General features: G+C 44.7%; 1 protein-coding gene across 7 annotated transcripts in view; it reads right to left on the bottom strand.

The window, feature by feature from the left end:
* Positions 1–681: 681 nt before the first annotated feature.
* The window catches only part of TFAP2B (transcription factor AP-2 beta), a 31284-nt gene continuing 14963 nt past the window's right edge, over positions 682–17002 (bottom strand). For 2 of the 7 annotated variants that reach the window (XM_040696783.2, XM_040696781.2), the window contains 6 exons: positions 13863–14082; positions 11745–11863; positions 9162–9303; positions 6616–6875; positions 5175–5237; positions 682–3257 (listed from right to left, as the gene is read on the bottom strand). In XM_040696783.2, the coding sequence (XP_040552717.1) occupies positions 5197–5237; positions 6616–6875; positions 9162–9303; positions 11745–11863; positions 13863–14082 (782 nt within the window). In that variant the 3' untranslated portion in view covers positions 682–3257; positions 5175–5196. Of the gene's footprint in view, positions 5238–6135; positions 6876–9161; positions 9304–11744; positions 11864–13862; positions 14083–17002 lie in introns of those variants that run through there. The other 5 variants (XM_040696782.2, XM_040696780.2, XM_015285085.4 and 2 more) reach the window with 3 other exon arrangements.

Below are 17002 nucleotides of genomic sequence, written 5' to 3' on the forward strand. Positions count from 1 at the left end.
TATTATTAGTAGTAATATTGTTAGTATTATTATGAGGATGATGAGGATGATGATTTATTTTGGACACCTTGGGCGATCAGCTGAGCCGGTTCCTGTAGTCCAAGCTGGAAGGAGAGGGAGAAGGGAGGTAGTTTGGGATACGGAGGTGGGGATGGATTTATTTTCTACTGTCCCCTCACCCCACACCCCTCCTCCGTGAGGAATATTAAATTGCAAAACCCGACCCACTGCACTTCTCCATCAGCCCTCCTAGCTACCGCTGCCCCTAAAAACCAACAGGCAATCCCGAACCCAGCCAGCAACTCAGCTACAACATTTCATTGCAGTGAGGGCAACGCTCTCAGCCCCGGGACCCCCGAGCACACGAGGAGGTTTTATTCTCATGTTGAGGTTATACTGACAGTCCTTTCGAGCACCGATTGACGGGGGGGAGGAGAGGGAGAGAGCAGAGGAATATTGCTTAATATTGCTTTCTATGACAGCACTGAAAAAAAATAAAAATAAATAATTAAATAGAAATGAATCCCGAGGCTTTTGCCCCCACTCTCCCCTTTGCTCAGCCTCGGGGGAACACGGAGTCACTCCGGAGCGGCTTCAGATTGGCCCCGGGGCTCTGCCCGCAGCTGTTCTTTGTCAGTGCCGCTAACAAACCCAAATAAAGGCGATTTAGGAACACAGGGGGTCGGGGGGTGGTTTTTAATATTTCCTTTTGGTAGTGATTGGTGTTGCGACTGTAGTCCTAGAAGTAGAAAATAACGCCGCGAACATCACTCCCGTTCTGTATAGAAGAGTATATATCTACATATATACACACATCCACATAGACATCAGTGAAACGTACAGTAACTGTAATACAGCAATGGGGACCGCAGGGAAAAGAAAATAATAATATTAAAAAAAAAAAAAAGTTTATAATGGTACATAACACTTTGATTCAATGGCTAACGCTCTGCAAATAGAAACATTTACTGCTAACTCAGCCAGTAAAGGCAAATTGAAATGAAAGATCACGTTAACATGACGTGAGGTTTATTACAGGTCTGCTTAGAATGAAGAGGTAAGAGTGGTAAAAATACGGACACTTCCGAGTCAGACAGAAATAAAATACCAACATTTCTGAGAAGCAGTATTTATTGTCTTTTTTTTTCTTTTTTTTTTTTTCCTTTTTTTTTTTATTGTAGAGACACGTCCTGTATTTTCCCAAAGCCTCCATTGGGAAAATAAAGACTTCGTGGCGTTAGAAGTGAATCCGTCTGCAGAATCGAAGCAGCACCAACGTTCGAAAAATAATAATAATAATAATAATTAAATCAAATTAAATCAAATAAAAAAGTTGTAAAATAAAAAAAAACTGAAGAGGAAAATACAACAGAACACAACAATCTCTTTGTTTTTATTCTTATTATTTATGTAAATCAGGTCATCACGGGACAAGAAACCAATTTCTACCCATTACCATAACAGCTTGTCTATAAAGAACAGAAGAGATTCCGATAGGATACTATCTAGTCAAGCGTTTTTTTTTTTTTTTTTCTGTGTGTTTTCTTTTTTTCTCTTTTTTTTTCCTTTTTTTTTTTTCTTTTAGATTCCCCCACCCGTTCACAGAGGTATAGATTCACAGATAAATAACCCAAAAACTACTTGCTCGCCATATTTACACATTCCCGTTAAATTAAGCATAAATAAATATATACAAACTCAACACCGAATGCCTCTCCGCATTTCTTCTCAGGAAGAGTCGATAAACCCATATTTCTCACTTCGTGGTCAGATTTTTTTCAAGAAGAGGAGGTGAAAGGGATCGTTTGGGGCACAGAAAGGAGAGCGTATTTCTATCCTCTTTCATCTTTCTATTTCCTCCACCGCTTTGCATTGGTTTGGTTTTCTTTCCCTTTATTTCTTGCTGGCACACAATGTTTCGTCACTCTCGAAATGTTCCGGCGTTTGCCAGTGCGCTCAGGGGTATTTTCTCTTATTATTTATTACTTTTCATCTTTGTGTAAGAAAATAGACTATTTGTAAAAAGCCTACGGTCTTTTGCACAGGGAAGCCAGAGTGGAAGGGGCTTTTGCCCAGATCTATCTGGCAATGCTTAGGGCTGCTGAACCCAGCACCGAAATCTCTGTATTCAACCCGAACCGAATGGATCTGCATTACACCAACGGCAAAGATATGAGAGGGGGAGCTGAGTGAGCCCTGGGGGGCAGTGAAATGTCTTTAACACCATCCTTCTCCCCCCCACCCAGCCCACATGGAAACTCGGGGCTATGGGGAGAGTTTGGGACCGGGATGTGAAGGGACTCAGAGCAGCTTCTCACAGAGAACTTCCATTGGGTGGGACAAGATGCAACCACTTGGTTTCAGAGAAACAGCCACGTTGTGAAAGGTTTCCCATAACATTGGCTTCTTGTTTCCTTCACACCTCGTGTGAATAGCAACCAGAAAAAGGAAGGAAAAAAAAGAAAAGAAAAAAAGTCGAGGAGAGGATGAAAACTGAGCTCTTTCTAACAGCAAACAGAATTGTAATTAAAGAAGAAAAGGAAAAACGAGGCTAAGAATGAAATTAAACTTACAGCGACCCACCTGTTTGGTTTGAAAACAAACTTTTCACAGTCTCTCCTCAAACTTTTCCCTTGAGTTACAAAGCAAAGCTGCTGAGTTAATCCTCCTGTTTGTTGATTTACTATCCCAAGAAAAAAGGAATCTTTTAATAACTCAATTATCAGATGAACGTCCGAGACACCCCGCCAACAAGCATGAGTGGTTGGGCTGGGAAAGAGCAGGGCAACAGGGAAAGGGTTTTCAGTGGGAAGCTGAAATCAGCTCTGGGGGGACCTCCATCCTCAGTACCCATAGCTATCGAGCATGGATGTGTCCTCTGGGGAGGAGATGGACGTGTCCTCTCAACAGAGATGGATGGGTACGCTCCTACATCCTAACTTCTCCCTGCTTGCTTTTGAATCAGAAACCTCGTGATTTGTTTCTTTGTTTTTCCTCTGGACTTTAGGAAGCACAGGGAAAAGAAAAAAAAAAAAAAAAAGAAGAAGAAGAAGAAGAAGAAGAAAAGAACAGGACAGTCCCTCTGAAAGCGGTGGGGATTTTATGTTGGCTTGAGCAAAGAACAGCCTGGCCTCTGCAGTCTGTCTCTTCCAGGTAGGAGGCACAAAGGGCAGATCCAAAGTTGCCAGGAGTCGACTGAAACTCTCCCTTTGACTTTCCCAGGCTTTAGGTCCTGCTCCAGGAGACCAAACCTTCACCTAGGGAAGATGTCAGCAGCAGCAGGATCAGGCCCTCACACGTGTGTGTAGATCTTTCCCTGAGAAGATGCAAGCAGCTCCCTCTCCCCGTTAGGTCACAGTGGTGGTGTGATGCCCTTTCACATTTAAAAGGAAGGAGCATCCCCAGCAACCCCTCCAACACCAAGGAGCACCCCAGTGTCCCCCCACACCTCCAGCTGGAAGCTCCTGGGTGACGAGGAGTGGGTCCCCATGTCTCTCTGCCCCTGCAGCTGGAGAGATGGAAGGCTCAGCTCTAACCTGTGGTCTCCCTGCTGTGTTGCATCCCCCCCCAAGTTGGGGATGTTGGAGAATTTGGACCCATGTGTTCCTCACAAAGACAAAATGGTGTTTAACACTGAGCTGGGTTTCAAAAAATGTCTCAATGGGCAGATTTGCTTTCAGGTTGTGTCATTCATTCTTCTCCATAGACATCCATGCACATCCCCAATCCTCTCATGCATCCTGCTGCTAGAGCATGTCCTGTGCTGGAACCCAGTTTGTTGCTCTCCACGGGGATGGAGGGCAGTGATGGGCAAAGAGAAGGCCAGGGCTGCTCTTCAGTCCAGGGGTCCCTAGCATCACAGTAGGGGTTCCGTGGGATCTATGTTGCCTGAGCATCTACATCTCCTCCGGGGACATCTGCAGGGATCTGCCAACTGCCAAACCCATTGCTTGCTGCCATGGCTGAAGGCCATTCCCAGCTCATCCCAGCAACCCACCTGCCTCAGTTTCCCACTCTCCTCACATGAGAATGCCCACAGCACTCTGCCCCACAGGAACCAAGGATGAGGAGCCTTTCATGAGGGCTGGGTGCTCCCCGGGTCTGAGCAAGGCAGGAAAACCCCCGGGGTTCTGTTGCCATATGTCCAACTCATGGGGGATGAAAGCTGATACTTCCTTTTGCTGTATTATCTAAGATAGCTAGGGCATTATGGGTACAAATCAAGAGTTTCATCTGCTTTGCCTTAAGAACATTTTGTTGGAGGTCAAGGAGTAGAGTACTGCTAAATTATTTCTCTCCACTGTCCACTTTGGAAGATACTTAGAACTTAAACCAAGATGATGGCTTCTCTTGCCCACTCTTTGGGAATCAGTTGTGCCTGCTCAATTTGATGGCACTGGGCACTGCAAATCTAAGAGAGATGCTAGGGGAGGCCCTGGCCCCAATGAATTTTTGCCATCAACTCCAGGACAGCCAGGCTTTACCCCACAGATACCCAGAAACTGTTCTGACATAAGCAAAAAGATGCATTAGTGCATGAATCCTGCCCCACTGAAAAATACATGCAATTACAATAGGGCAAAATCCAAACAGCAGTTCACATCTTTACACTTCAGCATTATTTCTTTTACCATATAAGACAGAAAAAAGATATGCTATAAAAAAGAAAAAGAAAAAGAAGAAATCAGACTACCCCCACCCCTCCCAAATCATATGCATAAGACATCCTGTCACGCACCAAACCACCAAGAAAAACATTGGAGTTCAGCAGATTTGCCCCTACCGCATCGACTCATTCTAAAGCGAAAGTCACAAGACAGTTCTGAAAAGCTTTCTAAGAGAAGCAGATTTCATCAGACTGAGATGAGAAACCAGGATATTCCCTGGCAAACCCTCCCCGCTCCCATCACGAGGAGCCAGCTCACATGGCAGCCCTTTCCTCCCTGGTACAAAGCCCCAGTGCCAAGAAAGCGCGGTAACATTCAACACAGCTCTTATTTCCTTTGCAGTATCACACCTCGATTTCAACTCATAGTTTTATCTCCTTCCAATTATTCCCTTTGAGCTTCTTTAAAGAAGTGCACCTACGGAATTCGGAAACAACTGGCTTTGATTTGAAAAAAGAAAAAAAAAAGTATCAGAATATCAGAATTGTGGATTTTTTTTCTCTGTACCTGATATACTGTGTAGGGATCTCTAGTCCTCTTTGAAGAAGCTCATAAGCCAAGCGGGCAAAGCTTTAGGAAACAGAAGAAAATAAAATAGTGCATACTCCTGAGAAAGAATTACATACTCATATCACTCATTTTTTTGTTGTTGTTGCTGTTAACAATTCTTTAAAAATGGGGAAAGATATCTCTCACACACACTCTACTCGAGGAAATTAAGGACTGAAACATTGGCATAGTTAGGAATATAAAACTCCCTAGAGAAAGAGGAGACCTCAGAAATTAAGAAATCAGATAGCACTGACATTGTACCAGACCTTACTTTCAAATTCTGCAACCCATTATAGACAAGGCATTGTACTAAATCACAAAGGTATGTTTGCATGCATGAATATGTGTGGTTGATGCACACATATTAAATATATATATGTATATGTCCAGGTATATACATATATATATATATATACAAACATACATAGCACACGCACACCCCTACAGGGTTATGTGCCTGCATACGCATATGCACACACATACACACACACGCACGCATACACACCTGTAAACGTTGGCAATCTAAACAGAGAGTCTGTCTAGACCAGGAAAAATATAATAATGGGATTCTTAAAAACAAGAGTGAGCTAATTGGATTGAGCTACCATGACTCAAAGTGCCCCATCTGATGCCATTAAGCGAAGACACAGCCATGAGTGGTTGATGGTGATGTCTTCAGGAGAGGTCTGGGTAGCCTGGGCATTGCTTGCCCTCCTTTCCTAGTCTAGACAGAGCCAAGGGGGTGAGATGAGATGGGAAGAGCGGGGGATGAGGTGATGGGTTGCTCAGAAAGGAACACTCTGGAAGATTGTTTTATCTAAGGTGGAGACAGGACGTCATTAAAAAAATAATAATAAATCAAATCAGAGTAAGACAGACCGTGCAGCTCAAGAAATCAAAGCACTGACACCAAAAATGTTTCTCCGATTTCTTCCAATAAGTTATTCATTTCTTTCTTTTATTATTATTATTAATTATTATTAGACTCCTCCCCCTCCCCAAATCATTATTTAAAAAAATGTGAAAGAACAGAAGTGGGAAAAAAAAAAATCCTGGTGGTTGTCTTCACATGTTCCTGGCAAGAGACTCTGAACCATTGGTCTTGCGCCATTGTGCTCCTCTGATCTTAAATTATCGTCTTTCTTTTATTATTATTATTTTTATTATTATTATTATTATTTTGTCCTACCTAATAGAATTCTTCCAAAGCCCAATCCGATATTTTTTAAAGCTAAAATTAAGACGGTTTTGTTTTAAAAGATTATCTCTCTCTCTCTCTTTTCTCCTTTTATTTAACTTTTTTTTTCCTCTTTTCCTTTCCTTTTTTTTTTTTTTTTTTTTTTTTTTTCCTCCTCTCATTTTCTGTGTTTCTCTTCCTTGTCTCCAGTTTTACTACCTGGTCCTTCGCCAGATGTGTGCCTGTTAGCAGTGTTGTTGTTCAAGAACATCTTGTCCATGCCTTTGAGAGCTTCAGTCAGGTAGTTTTGGAGGGCCGTGAGGGCGGCGCAGATAGCGGGAGCCCCAAAGCCGTGAGTGATGAGGCTGAAGTGAGTCAAGCAGCTCTGAATGCCTGGTTCCAAAATAGGGGTGGGCCGGCTGTTTCCAATGGGTGTCCTGTCCTGGGCCAAGAGATCTGTAAATTCTTTACAAAGTTGCCTGAATGGAAGAGAAAAAGGAAAAGAAAGAGAGGAAAGGAGAGAAAGGGGGAGAAAAGCAATGGTTAGACTCAACCCATGCTTGACACGGTTCTCTGAGACAACCAAGGCTGAAGGAAGGAACAAGTTCAAGCCAAAGCTTATCCCAGAACACAGGATGGAACATTGTCACCCTTCCTTTAGAATTTCCATAGAACATGGGATTCTGCAATTAGGGTTGTGAAGCACTGGTATAGGTTGCCCAGAGAGGTGGTTGATGCCCCATCCCTGCAGACAGCCGAGGTCAGGCTGGATGGGCTCTGAGCACTGATGGAGCTGCAGGTGTCCCTGCTCAGCACAGGGAGTGGGACAGATGGCCTTCAAGGGTCCCTTCCAACTCAAATCATTTTATGATTCTCCCACCAGTGCTTGAGGATTATCCTAGGATGATCATAGAATCGCTCAGGTTGGAAAAGACCTCAGAGATCATCAAGTCCAGCTGGTGGACATCCATGCCTAGGGTGATGCTTTTCAGGAAAGAGGTTTCTGCAGTTGTAGGATAAGAGGAGGTCCAGGGATACAAATCTCTCCTTCAATCACAAGGACATCTTCAAAGCACTGTGAAAACCCAACCTTGCTTGGTGCACCCAAAAATCACCAAGCTGAGTGGGAGATATACCAAGTGTCTGCCAACCACCCATCTGGACCATGGCCTAAAGCAACTCTCAACAGTGTTGTTCCTGGAGAAAAATCACAGCCATGTGCTGCTGAGGGACAGAGGAATGTGGTGAAAGGACTAAATGGAATCTTTCTTGAGATTGCTTGGGCTATGCAACCTTGTTGAGAAAGTTCTGGATTCTAGAGCTCCATTCTGGCTTATCTAAACTAGCAATTCCTATTTTGTTCTGGGGAGAAAAAGACCAATTGAAGCATCAGGGGAAACATGTGGCCCATGTTTATTTTTTTCCACACTTTTGAAAATCAGATTTGATTATTATTATTGTTATTATTTATATGATTTCCCCCTTCTTTCGTTTGCACTGCTCTAGTCCAGAAGGCCTTCATGTCAACAGGTGCCAAAGCCACATAGGAACGTGGGAGCTGGGGGGAAATTGGGGAAATCCCCAGTGGGATAATTTCTTTCAGCAGATGCCTACCAAGGGACTGGAGGAAGAGAAAAAAGAAGAAAAGTATGGGGAAAAAAAAAAAAAAAGACATAAAAGGCAAAAAAAAAAAAAACCCACTTAAAAAAGGCGTTCAGCTCTCATCGCCTGAAATTCCCGGTGGGTTAAAGGTTTCAGAGGGTGGAGAAAGATAAAGGTCTACTTCTATGTGTATTATCCATTAAGAAAGTGCAAGAGAGGAAACTTTGAATTTGGAGAACAAATAGTAATGAGTGCAACATTTTACATCTTCAAAGAGCAAAGCAGGGTCTGTGAGCAATTAAAGTTCTGGGACATTAATATCTTCTGACCCTGCGGAAAAGGGCAATCAAATTCCAATCACGTCTAAAAAACATCTGGACAAATTTGAGCAAATGATTTTTCAACCCTCCATATATTTCTTTAAATTACGCTGTCATCGGAGGCAAGCCATGTCCCAGAACATGAAATAAATGAGAGCTCTTTGGGCTGCTCTTTTTCCATATTTTTCTTATTCCTCACTCAAAAAAAAATAAAAAAAATAAAAAAGAGAGAGATAAAAGCACAGCATCACTGCTGAGGACCTGAGCACTAAGTTAGGAGGTACAGCTGGGTGCAAGTCATCCTATACAACAAAGCCACCAACAAAGTCCCTATGGAGAGAAACGTGTTGGGGGGACCAAAGCAAGGGTGATTATCAATTTACAATGCTTTTGTTGAATCTTCCCCCTTGCTTTCTTCTTTTTTTCCCTTTTTTTGTTTTCTTAATTAAACCATCTGGATTAGACATTGCAATTTGGTGGCAGGCAGACAGGTGTGCATGAGCAGTAGGAGGGACAGACGGACCACAGTGTAGAAGCAACCCACTTTTTGGTTGTTGCCATCTCATGGTGGTTTTTGGATTGAGAGTGGCTTGGAAAAGACACATGGTAGCCAGGGATCGGGCCCATACATCTTCCATAGGGATAACACTGTCCCACTGCAGAGTGACACACAGACAATAAGAGATACCCTACTGACAGGGTGATGCGGGCACACCTTTCTCCCCCCAAGGCTGCTATAATTTTGGGACTGCAGACTATGTCTGCCTTTAAATTGACCTCAGACCCAGGGTTTAAGGTAATGGGGGATTTTTCCAGGGGAGGGATGGACAAGTTGGCACTCACTTTGTAGCAAGCAGCATGTTTTTCCTGGAGTGGAGGTCGCTGGGGTCTGTGTGCTGTCTGTTCAGGTATTCAGAAACAGCCTTGGCTGGGAACTCCGTTTCGCAGATGTACCCAAAATCCCGGGCTAAATGAACGGCCTCACCTGGATGGAATGAAAGGGGCATTAATACCTCTTGGCTGGGGCTGAGCTGCCAAGGCATCATGTAATGCTTTGCTGCTGCCCACTGCTCCCTCTGGGAGACGGCAGCTCTTAGAGTTACATATAGAAACCCAACTGCAACTTAAGGCTAAGCTGCAGACATTAGTTTTCTCTCCATAAATCCTATGCTGGGGGAAACAGGAAGTTTTGGGTACAGATTTACAGCTGTCTTTGCTCAACTGATGATCACTTATAGACATGCATGCAACTGATCCCATGTGAAATTGTGGCAGAGAACACACACACGCACACACGAATTTATGTGAACTGGACCAAAAAAGGGGAAAACTAATAAAGTCCCAAAAGACAGAAGGACTCAACCCTCCCTCAGAGTACCCAAAATATTCCTATTTCAATACAGCAGAAGAACATTCTCCAACATTTTATGGATGTGGACATAATGTTAATTTTGATGTCAACTTGGTATAGGACTACATGGCACTTACATCATTATCTCAATTGTTGCCACATCAGTAAGATAATAGAAATAAGTCTATTTTGTCTGACAGAATTCATTACTCTGCTCTCTTTACTGACCACCAGCAATGGGAACTCCTCTTTGACCTATGGAAGGATATCAACTGATGGTAATTTTTTTTTCTGTGAATAACACTAATTCTTCTAATTTTAATTATAACTGTAATTTCCACTGCTTGATTTCTAATTCCTTGCCTACAGAGAGGTTCGAGTCATCAAATCCCTACTGATGCACTCTATGCCACGAGAAGAGGACAGGAGTTGAAGAAAGGTGGAAAAGAAGAGGGGGAAAAGTAATTAAAAAGAAATGGCACCCTCAGAGTCTGAGGGGATTCCACCAGATTACAGCTCAACTCCTCCAGAATAAAGCGTTAAACCCTTTAAAGCACCGCCTGAGGGAGCAGAGGGGGAGATTTCCAACACGCAAAACAGATAGGTCTACTAATTCCAGGACCGCGTTATTTTTAACGACCAAGAGTTGCCTTCCAACGTCATCTCTGCTTCCCAAAGCTTCTCGCTAATCAACAAAGCTCTTAATTGAACGTGAAGGCACCTGGGTTGTCCCCACAGCGGCTGCCCCATCCCCCCGGTGACACTCGATTGATGCTGGCCGGAGCACAATGACAGCATCACCTGAGCCTGGCTGCTTGCACCAAGCAAACTTCACCTACATCAGGTGCAGCTTCTTCCAAAAGGATGAAGCTCCCACGAAAGAAACCTCTGTTGATTTGTAAGGAAACCAGGAGAGCGATGCACACACCTTCCTACTCTCTTGACTTGGGGTTTAGCATCGCTGCGTATCCTCGTGGGCTTCGGAGACTTCAAGACAGCTTTGCTTTTGCTCTAAGTAGAGCTTCGCGCACACAGCTGCATTCACACCTACGGATCAGCACCCTGAGTGCATCCATAATGCTGCACATCCCCTATAGCGCGCACCCCCGTGCCCATATCTGAGCCCTGCACTACTAGGAGGAGCTGCTATCAGCCCCAGCTCTGCATGCGGTGAGGGCTTATCGCTGCCACAACTCCACCAAGAAGAGCTGGAAAGTTAATATCTAGTGCGAATGTTTATGCATGCTCGTACGCGGAAGAGATAAGTGGATTATTCCTGCGCCTCTCGGTGTGTATGTGTAACGTAGATACATATAATTCATAATTGCATCTGTACTATTCCGGTTATGTTTTTTGGAGAGGGTCCAACTTCCCTTAGCATAAACATACACATATCGGAAATGTATTAGGGGCTTTAAGAATGGCTCTTCAATATGATAACGATAAATCAAAGAAAACACGCCGAACACCAATATGACATCAGCTGAGTGAGGAGTTGTACTCTCTGATCCTTATGGTCCCTTCCAACTCGGGGTATCCTATGACTTGAGATGAAACTTCAGCCCCCCCCCCCCTTCCCTCTCTACTTCCTTGGGAATAGCTTGAGTCCTTGTTCTGTTTCACCTACCATAGGGTAAACTGTGCTCCCAAAGTCTGAAATTGATTGTTTCTTTCACCAAAATATACTTTTTTTTTTCCTCACTGAGGGTCAATCATAATGAGCCTCAACCACAGATAAACTCTGGAGGAGCGAATTAGCGGGAGGATGGAGCAGACGTGGAGTCAGGGAGCACAGCCCGGTAATTGATAGCAGTGAGGAACGGGACTGCCCAGCCCAAGCACACACATGCACACACACACATACAAACACACCCCATTCTTGCCACCAAGCCCAGCCAATGCCCCCTCCGGGGACATTTTTTTGGGACGGGATCCTTGACAAGCGTTCCTCCAACCCGCCCTGCATTTCACCTCCGCCAGGCTTTCCCACCTGATCCCCCAAAGCCTTTTGTGGCTTTCGAAACGTCAGCCCCGAGATGGGAGGGGGTGTGAAGGGAGCTGCCACCCTCGCTTACCTTCCACCAGGGAGGTGAGTAAAGTGACATTTGCAGCCTTACGCCTGCCGGCTGGTAAATTCAAACCGATTTTTTCTAGCCTTTCTCGCAAAGATCTCCCCCCGTTTTTCGATTTGGCTCTAGAATTGCAAAGAAATGGAGATGGTCGTTAAGCCCCGCGGTGCTCCTGGAAGAAACGTTCAGTCTGTGCAGTCAGTGGAGCCCTGAAAAGGTTTTCATCCGGTGTTCAGCACTCTGGGTGTGCTGATTTGTGTCCGAGTTTGCTGCTATTTGCTTAATTTCTCCCAGGGGCGGGGGTGGGGATGAGCCCACTTTTCTCCCGCTTTTACCCAGGGAAATCAAATAACGCCAGATAGCAATAATTACCGCAGAGGATTCTGAGCTAGAGAACAAATGAGTTCCTACTGTATGGCATTCTGTTAGGATGGAGCGTGGAGATGGACAGAAAGATAGAGGAGAAATAAATAATCATTTAGTGCGGGAATAAGAAGAAGGAGGAGGAAAAAAAAGAAAAAGAGAAATAAAATGCTGAAGGGAGAACTGCGGGCAGACAGAATGGGAGGAAAGCACTTAGGAAACTTCAGGTTCCGTTTCGTGCCCATGTGAACGCGTGCGGAGAGGCAATGCTCACCCGGAGGCACCGCGTTCTACACGGGGATTTGGGTGCCTGAAGGAAGACGTGAATATTTGTCGGAGGTTACTGATAAGGACACTGAAAGGATAAGCGAGCCATAGGTGGGAAATACGGAGCTATTGTTCGCACACCCATAGGTATGTACAGCTCGAGGGGTGGAATCCTTCCACCTGTGATATCAGTGAGAATTTTGGGACTGAGATCACAGTCCATCCCAAGCACTTCTTGGTTCTTACTTAACAAACGTTTAAGACTTAGCAGTCACACTTACAAAAAGGAAGCCACTAATGATATAGAAAGCAGGCTGGCTTGCCACTATTTGCTATCAGAGTAAATAGGGGTACAAGGCAGAACAGCTTCCTATATTTCATCTGCCCTGAACCAAAGCTTGTCTAAAATTCAGATTCAAGATAGGAACTGAAGTCAGCAGTAGCCAATGATTACGGCTTGGGCCATCTCCGGTAATCCACTGAAGCTCTATAATGAGGTTTCTTTTCCTTGATAATTACATTTTCTACACCGTATCTCTCCGATGTCCTCCTGCTCCATTTGCAGGCGTGTTGCCGTCTCTAAGCAAACCTCTGCTCCTCTCCCTGGCACAGATCGCAGCTGAGCATTGATTACAGACATTCACGTGGAACGGCAGCTATTTTAGGAGCTCCTCATTCCCACGTGTGTTACAGGGTGACTGCACGGAGCGGAGCATCGTACCCTTCTCCAGACACAGAGCTCCTGACCTCAACACAGTAATAATTGCAAGGAAACAAACAAACACGGTGTGTTTGCCTGCTATGTTGCCTCCTAATTGGGCAACACCCTTCCTGCTCTAAGACTTGTAACTTCTATGCGTAAACTGAAATCTATTTTGGGTCAGTTCATACGTATCAGTGAGCTGCATGAAGTCGCTCTTTATTTCCCAGTCGGCCATATTTTGTCCTCTCCCCGCTTTCCATTGGCTTGGGAGAACCTCCATCGTAACGTCTTTTCTGCTCTCATCGGTGTATGTTGTTAGGTCAGCTTTCCTACAGGAAAGTCACGCTGACAATTAAGTTTTTCATTTGTTTTTAAGAAGATAAAAAGCCCCTTCTCCGTGTTCATCCGGCTGATGACTTCGGAGCTTAAATTCTTGTTAGTGAAAGAGCAATCTCCCACTCACCGGATTGGTACCCAGGCCTGGAGGTCGCTCCCTACCGCTCACTTAACAAGGACCAATAACGTTAACTACTTAGAGGTATTCAGCGGCACTGACCGGGCCATTAGGAGGTGATTTGCACCAACTGCGAAGGATTCCGATAGCAACCCTCTCCGGATGGAAATCCAAATTACTGCCTTTCCGAGCTGCTGACGGTCTATATTTCGAGAAGCTCTGATTAAAGCTACATCGGGCTTGATTTTTGGGTACTCCCCCTACATTCATCTCAGAGCCCGAATACAGAGTATTTCCATCTCACCCTCACTGTAACACAGCCGCCCCAACCCCTTACCTTCTCAGCACTCCTCCTAGCAGGGATGCGTTCAGACACTCGGGGGGAGAAAGGCGCCTTTGAACTTCTCCCACTGTTACTTTGTACTTGGAAGTTGAACTAAGCAAAGACAAACGGCCGGGGACAGAGCAGAACACCTCTCCGGTGTTGACGGAAATTCCACCCAGGAAGCCATCTTTATTCATCATCAAAGAAGTAACGGATTTTGGAGGGACAGGAACTGGAGAAAGAAAAAGGAAGGGAAGGGATAAACTGTCATGGCATGAACAGCATAGCGTAACCACACTCTAACACGCGCAGCAGAGCAAAATGAAGGGGAACTTTTCAGCTCTACAGCAATCTAAAAGGGGCTGTGTTCCCCCACCCCTCCCCCAGTTTTGGGGAGGATAACAAGGAATGTGATAATAACAAGGATGGTGATGCAGCGCAGCCTATGTGAAGGGTTCAACTGTTGAGAAATACAACACGTGTCTGAAGCATTTGGCAACTTCGGGTTCTACGTCCCTCGTTCCCCCTTCCCCGTGTTTTTGTACAGCTGACAGCACCTGACGCTTTGCAAGGAAAGAAAAAGAATTACTTCTTTCGCTCATGTTTCCCATTACTTCTAAGCTGAGCCAGGAATAAATTCACTACACTGAGGGAGTTGCTGCCTTAAATAAGTGTGGAGGCTGGAGGATACAGCAACCAGAAGACAGCTCCGTTATTGCTTTGTGTTTTTATTAAGTCTGGTTTATGAAACAAAATGAGCCTTTTCCTTCTGATAAAAAAAAAAAAATGATGAAAAAGATGAACAGCAGAAAAATATAATCTCGGTTTAAATCATGACGTGCACCAACTGGACCGTGTTGTGCTGTCCTCCAAGCAGTGGGAACTCATCTGTTCCTACAGAAAACAGGAGGTCTGGATACGGTATTACATATAATCATAGAATGGGTTGGGTTGAAAGGGACCTCAAAGATCATGAAGTTCCAACCCCCCAAGGGAGGACTAGAAGTTACGGGAAAGAAGTTATGAAAGATTAAAAAAATAATAATAATAAAGAAGAAGAAAGGCCAACCAAAAAGAAATAGAAACTTTTTACTCTTTCCACGACCAACGTACCCCATTGCTCTGAGAAACGAGGGCTGTGTTAAAAATAAAGGAGGGGATCAGACCAAGCAAATCCCCATAATAGCATTCAGAGCCACTCAGAAACAACGACAAGAAATGGGCTGCGGGTTTTTGTTTGTCAAATGAACTTCAACCGCTCGCTCATAATTGCGCGCAACCGCTCTGATTTACGGCAGGTGCGCTAATCAATCAACCAATCGCTTTAATTTATAGGGAGCCTCGCCTGCCTTTTCCCAGTTGTTTCATTTCGGCGAGTAATTGATAACAAACCGTACTTAAGGTATGTTTTATGCAGGAGTTAATAAGAGCTGACAGCTGCTACCGCTGCTTCCTCGCGGATCGCCACAACACGACGCGCGGAAAGAGCTCCGCGACCGCGGTGGAGAGCGCTTAATTGATTACAGACCCTCACGCAGCGCTGATACCGCTTCGCCCTCTTCCCGTTTTCCCACTCAAATCAATTGCAAAACCGATCCGGCAAATCAGAGGGCTCTGTTTGTGCGCATATGCCGGCTATTAGCCATAAAAACCCTGTTTATTTGCGACATATCTGGAGAATCAAACCATTAGGGTTGAGGGGATATTTAAGTCGTCTGGAGTTGCTAAACAATAAGATCGGGTATCCTAATATATTACCAAGTGCTAACTACTGGGCAATTGCCAATTTTATAACCTCAGCGTATGGAATAGACACAACCGTGTTTCACTGTTTTTATTACAGATCATTTCCTACCGCCAGACCAGACCCCCACAATAAAAGCCCTATAACAGCTTAAAACCAAAAGGCATGTCGATTTCAAATGTACGTATTGCTTGTATATAGTCCCCAGTATAAACAAATTATTCGGAGTGGCTTTACTTCAGGGAATCGGAAAGTGAAATGGATTCCTATTTCTCTATTATTTTTAGTTGGGCACATTATGCAGCTCATAAAGGCGTTTGCAAAGAGTTGGAGATCGGCACAGTAACAGTTACAAGAGAGTTAGAGGCCTTTCCTTGCTCTTAATGGGATTTCTGCCGTTGATTCTATAGGAAGAGACTCCTTCGGGGTAGTAAAAAGAAAAGAGAGACTCTGTCTTGCCCCCGTTATATGTAGATATATTGTATATGCCATATACAGTGCTCTGCAGCATCATGCGAGCACACCATCAAGACAAAGTGAAAAAAAAAAAAAAAAAAAAAAAGAGTTGGATTAACGCATTGCCAAACCAAATGGATTTTCATCACTGGTTTTGGTTGGTTGGTGGTTGTTGTTTTTTTTTTTTTCCTCTCTCTCTCTTCTCCTCCGGACAAACACACGGACTCAGTGATTCGGGCGCACCTCTACCGTGGCTATATTTAGTGACCGCTTTATCAGGTCAGGTCACTGTCCAGTGAACTGAGAAATTAAACAAGGGGCAGCAATTCCGCGGCCATCTGATCTTAGTCTAAACTCACTAAAGAGAGAGTTACCCGTGCGATGCTTTCAAGAGACCCCACACCGCCCGTCGTGGCACTTCTCACATTAGTTAACCTCTGAAATATGGGTTTTCACGTGCTCGGAGGGTTGATTTTCCCCTGCGAATTGCTGTCGGTGAGCAGCCAGGCTCCTTCCCTGCTCTGCTGAGCCCCGTTGCTCCCAGCGGTGCCCCCTCCCAACCCCCCCCCCCCCCCCAAAAAAAAAGTACTGCACGAATACAGCAAGCAGTTGGGAGCCTTAATAACACCCATCCCATTCTACAGGCTTTTCCAGGCGGTGTAAGCATATCTATCGCGATTTCATAGCTTCAGAGAGATGTGTTCTATCTACGCTCTGTATCTTCTGTAAATTACCTAATGCACCCTCCAAAAGAAAAAGAAAACCCGTGTTTGCCATGGAATGAATTATCGCTATCTACATCGTATCTGTATGTTTATCGTGGGCTGTCGCTTTCCGGCTATAGGGAGAGAGAACAGAACGCGGAGGTTGCGGTGGGTGAACGGCCACACGCGTCCGCGTGTGCACTGCGCGTGTCACAGCCCCGCGGGCGTGCAAACCAACGCGCACCGTA

The sequence above is a fragment of the Gallus gallus genome, chromosome 3, assembly GCF_016699485.2.
Source record: "Gallus gallus isolate bGalGal1 chromosome 3, bGalGal1.mat.broiler.GRCg7b, whole genome shotgun sequence".
Classification (NCBI taxonomy): domain Eukaryota; kingdom Metazoa; phylum Chordata; class Aves; order Galliformes; family Phasianidae; genus Gallus; species Gallus gallus.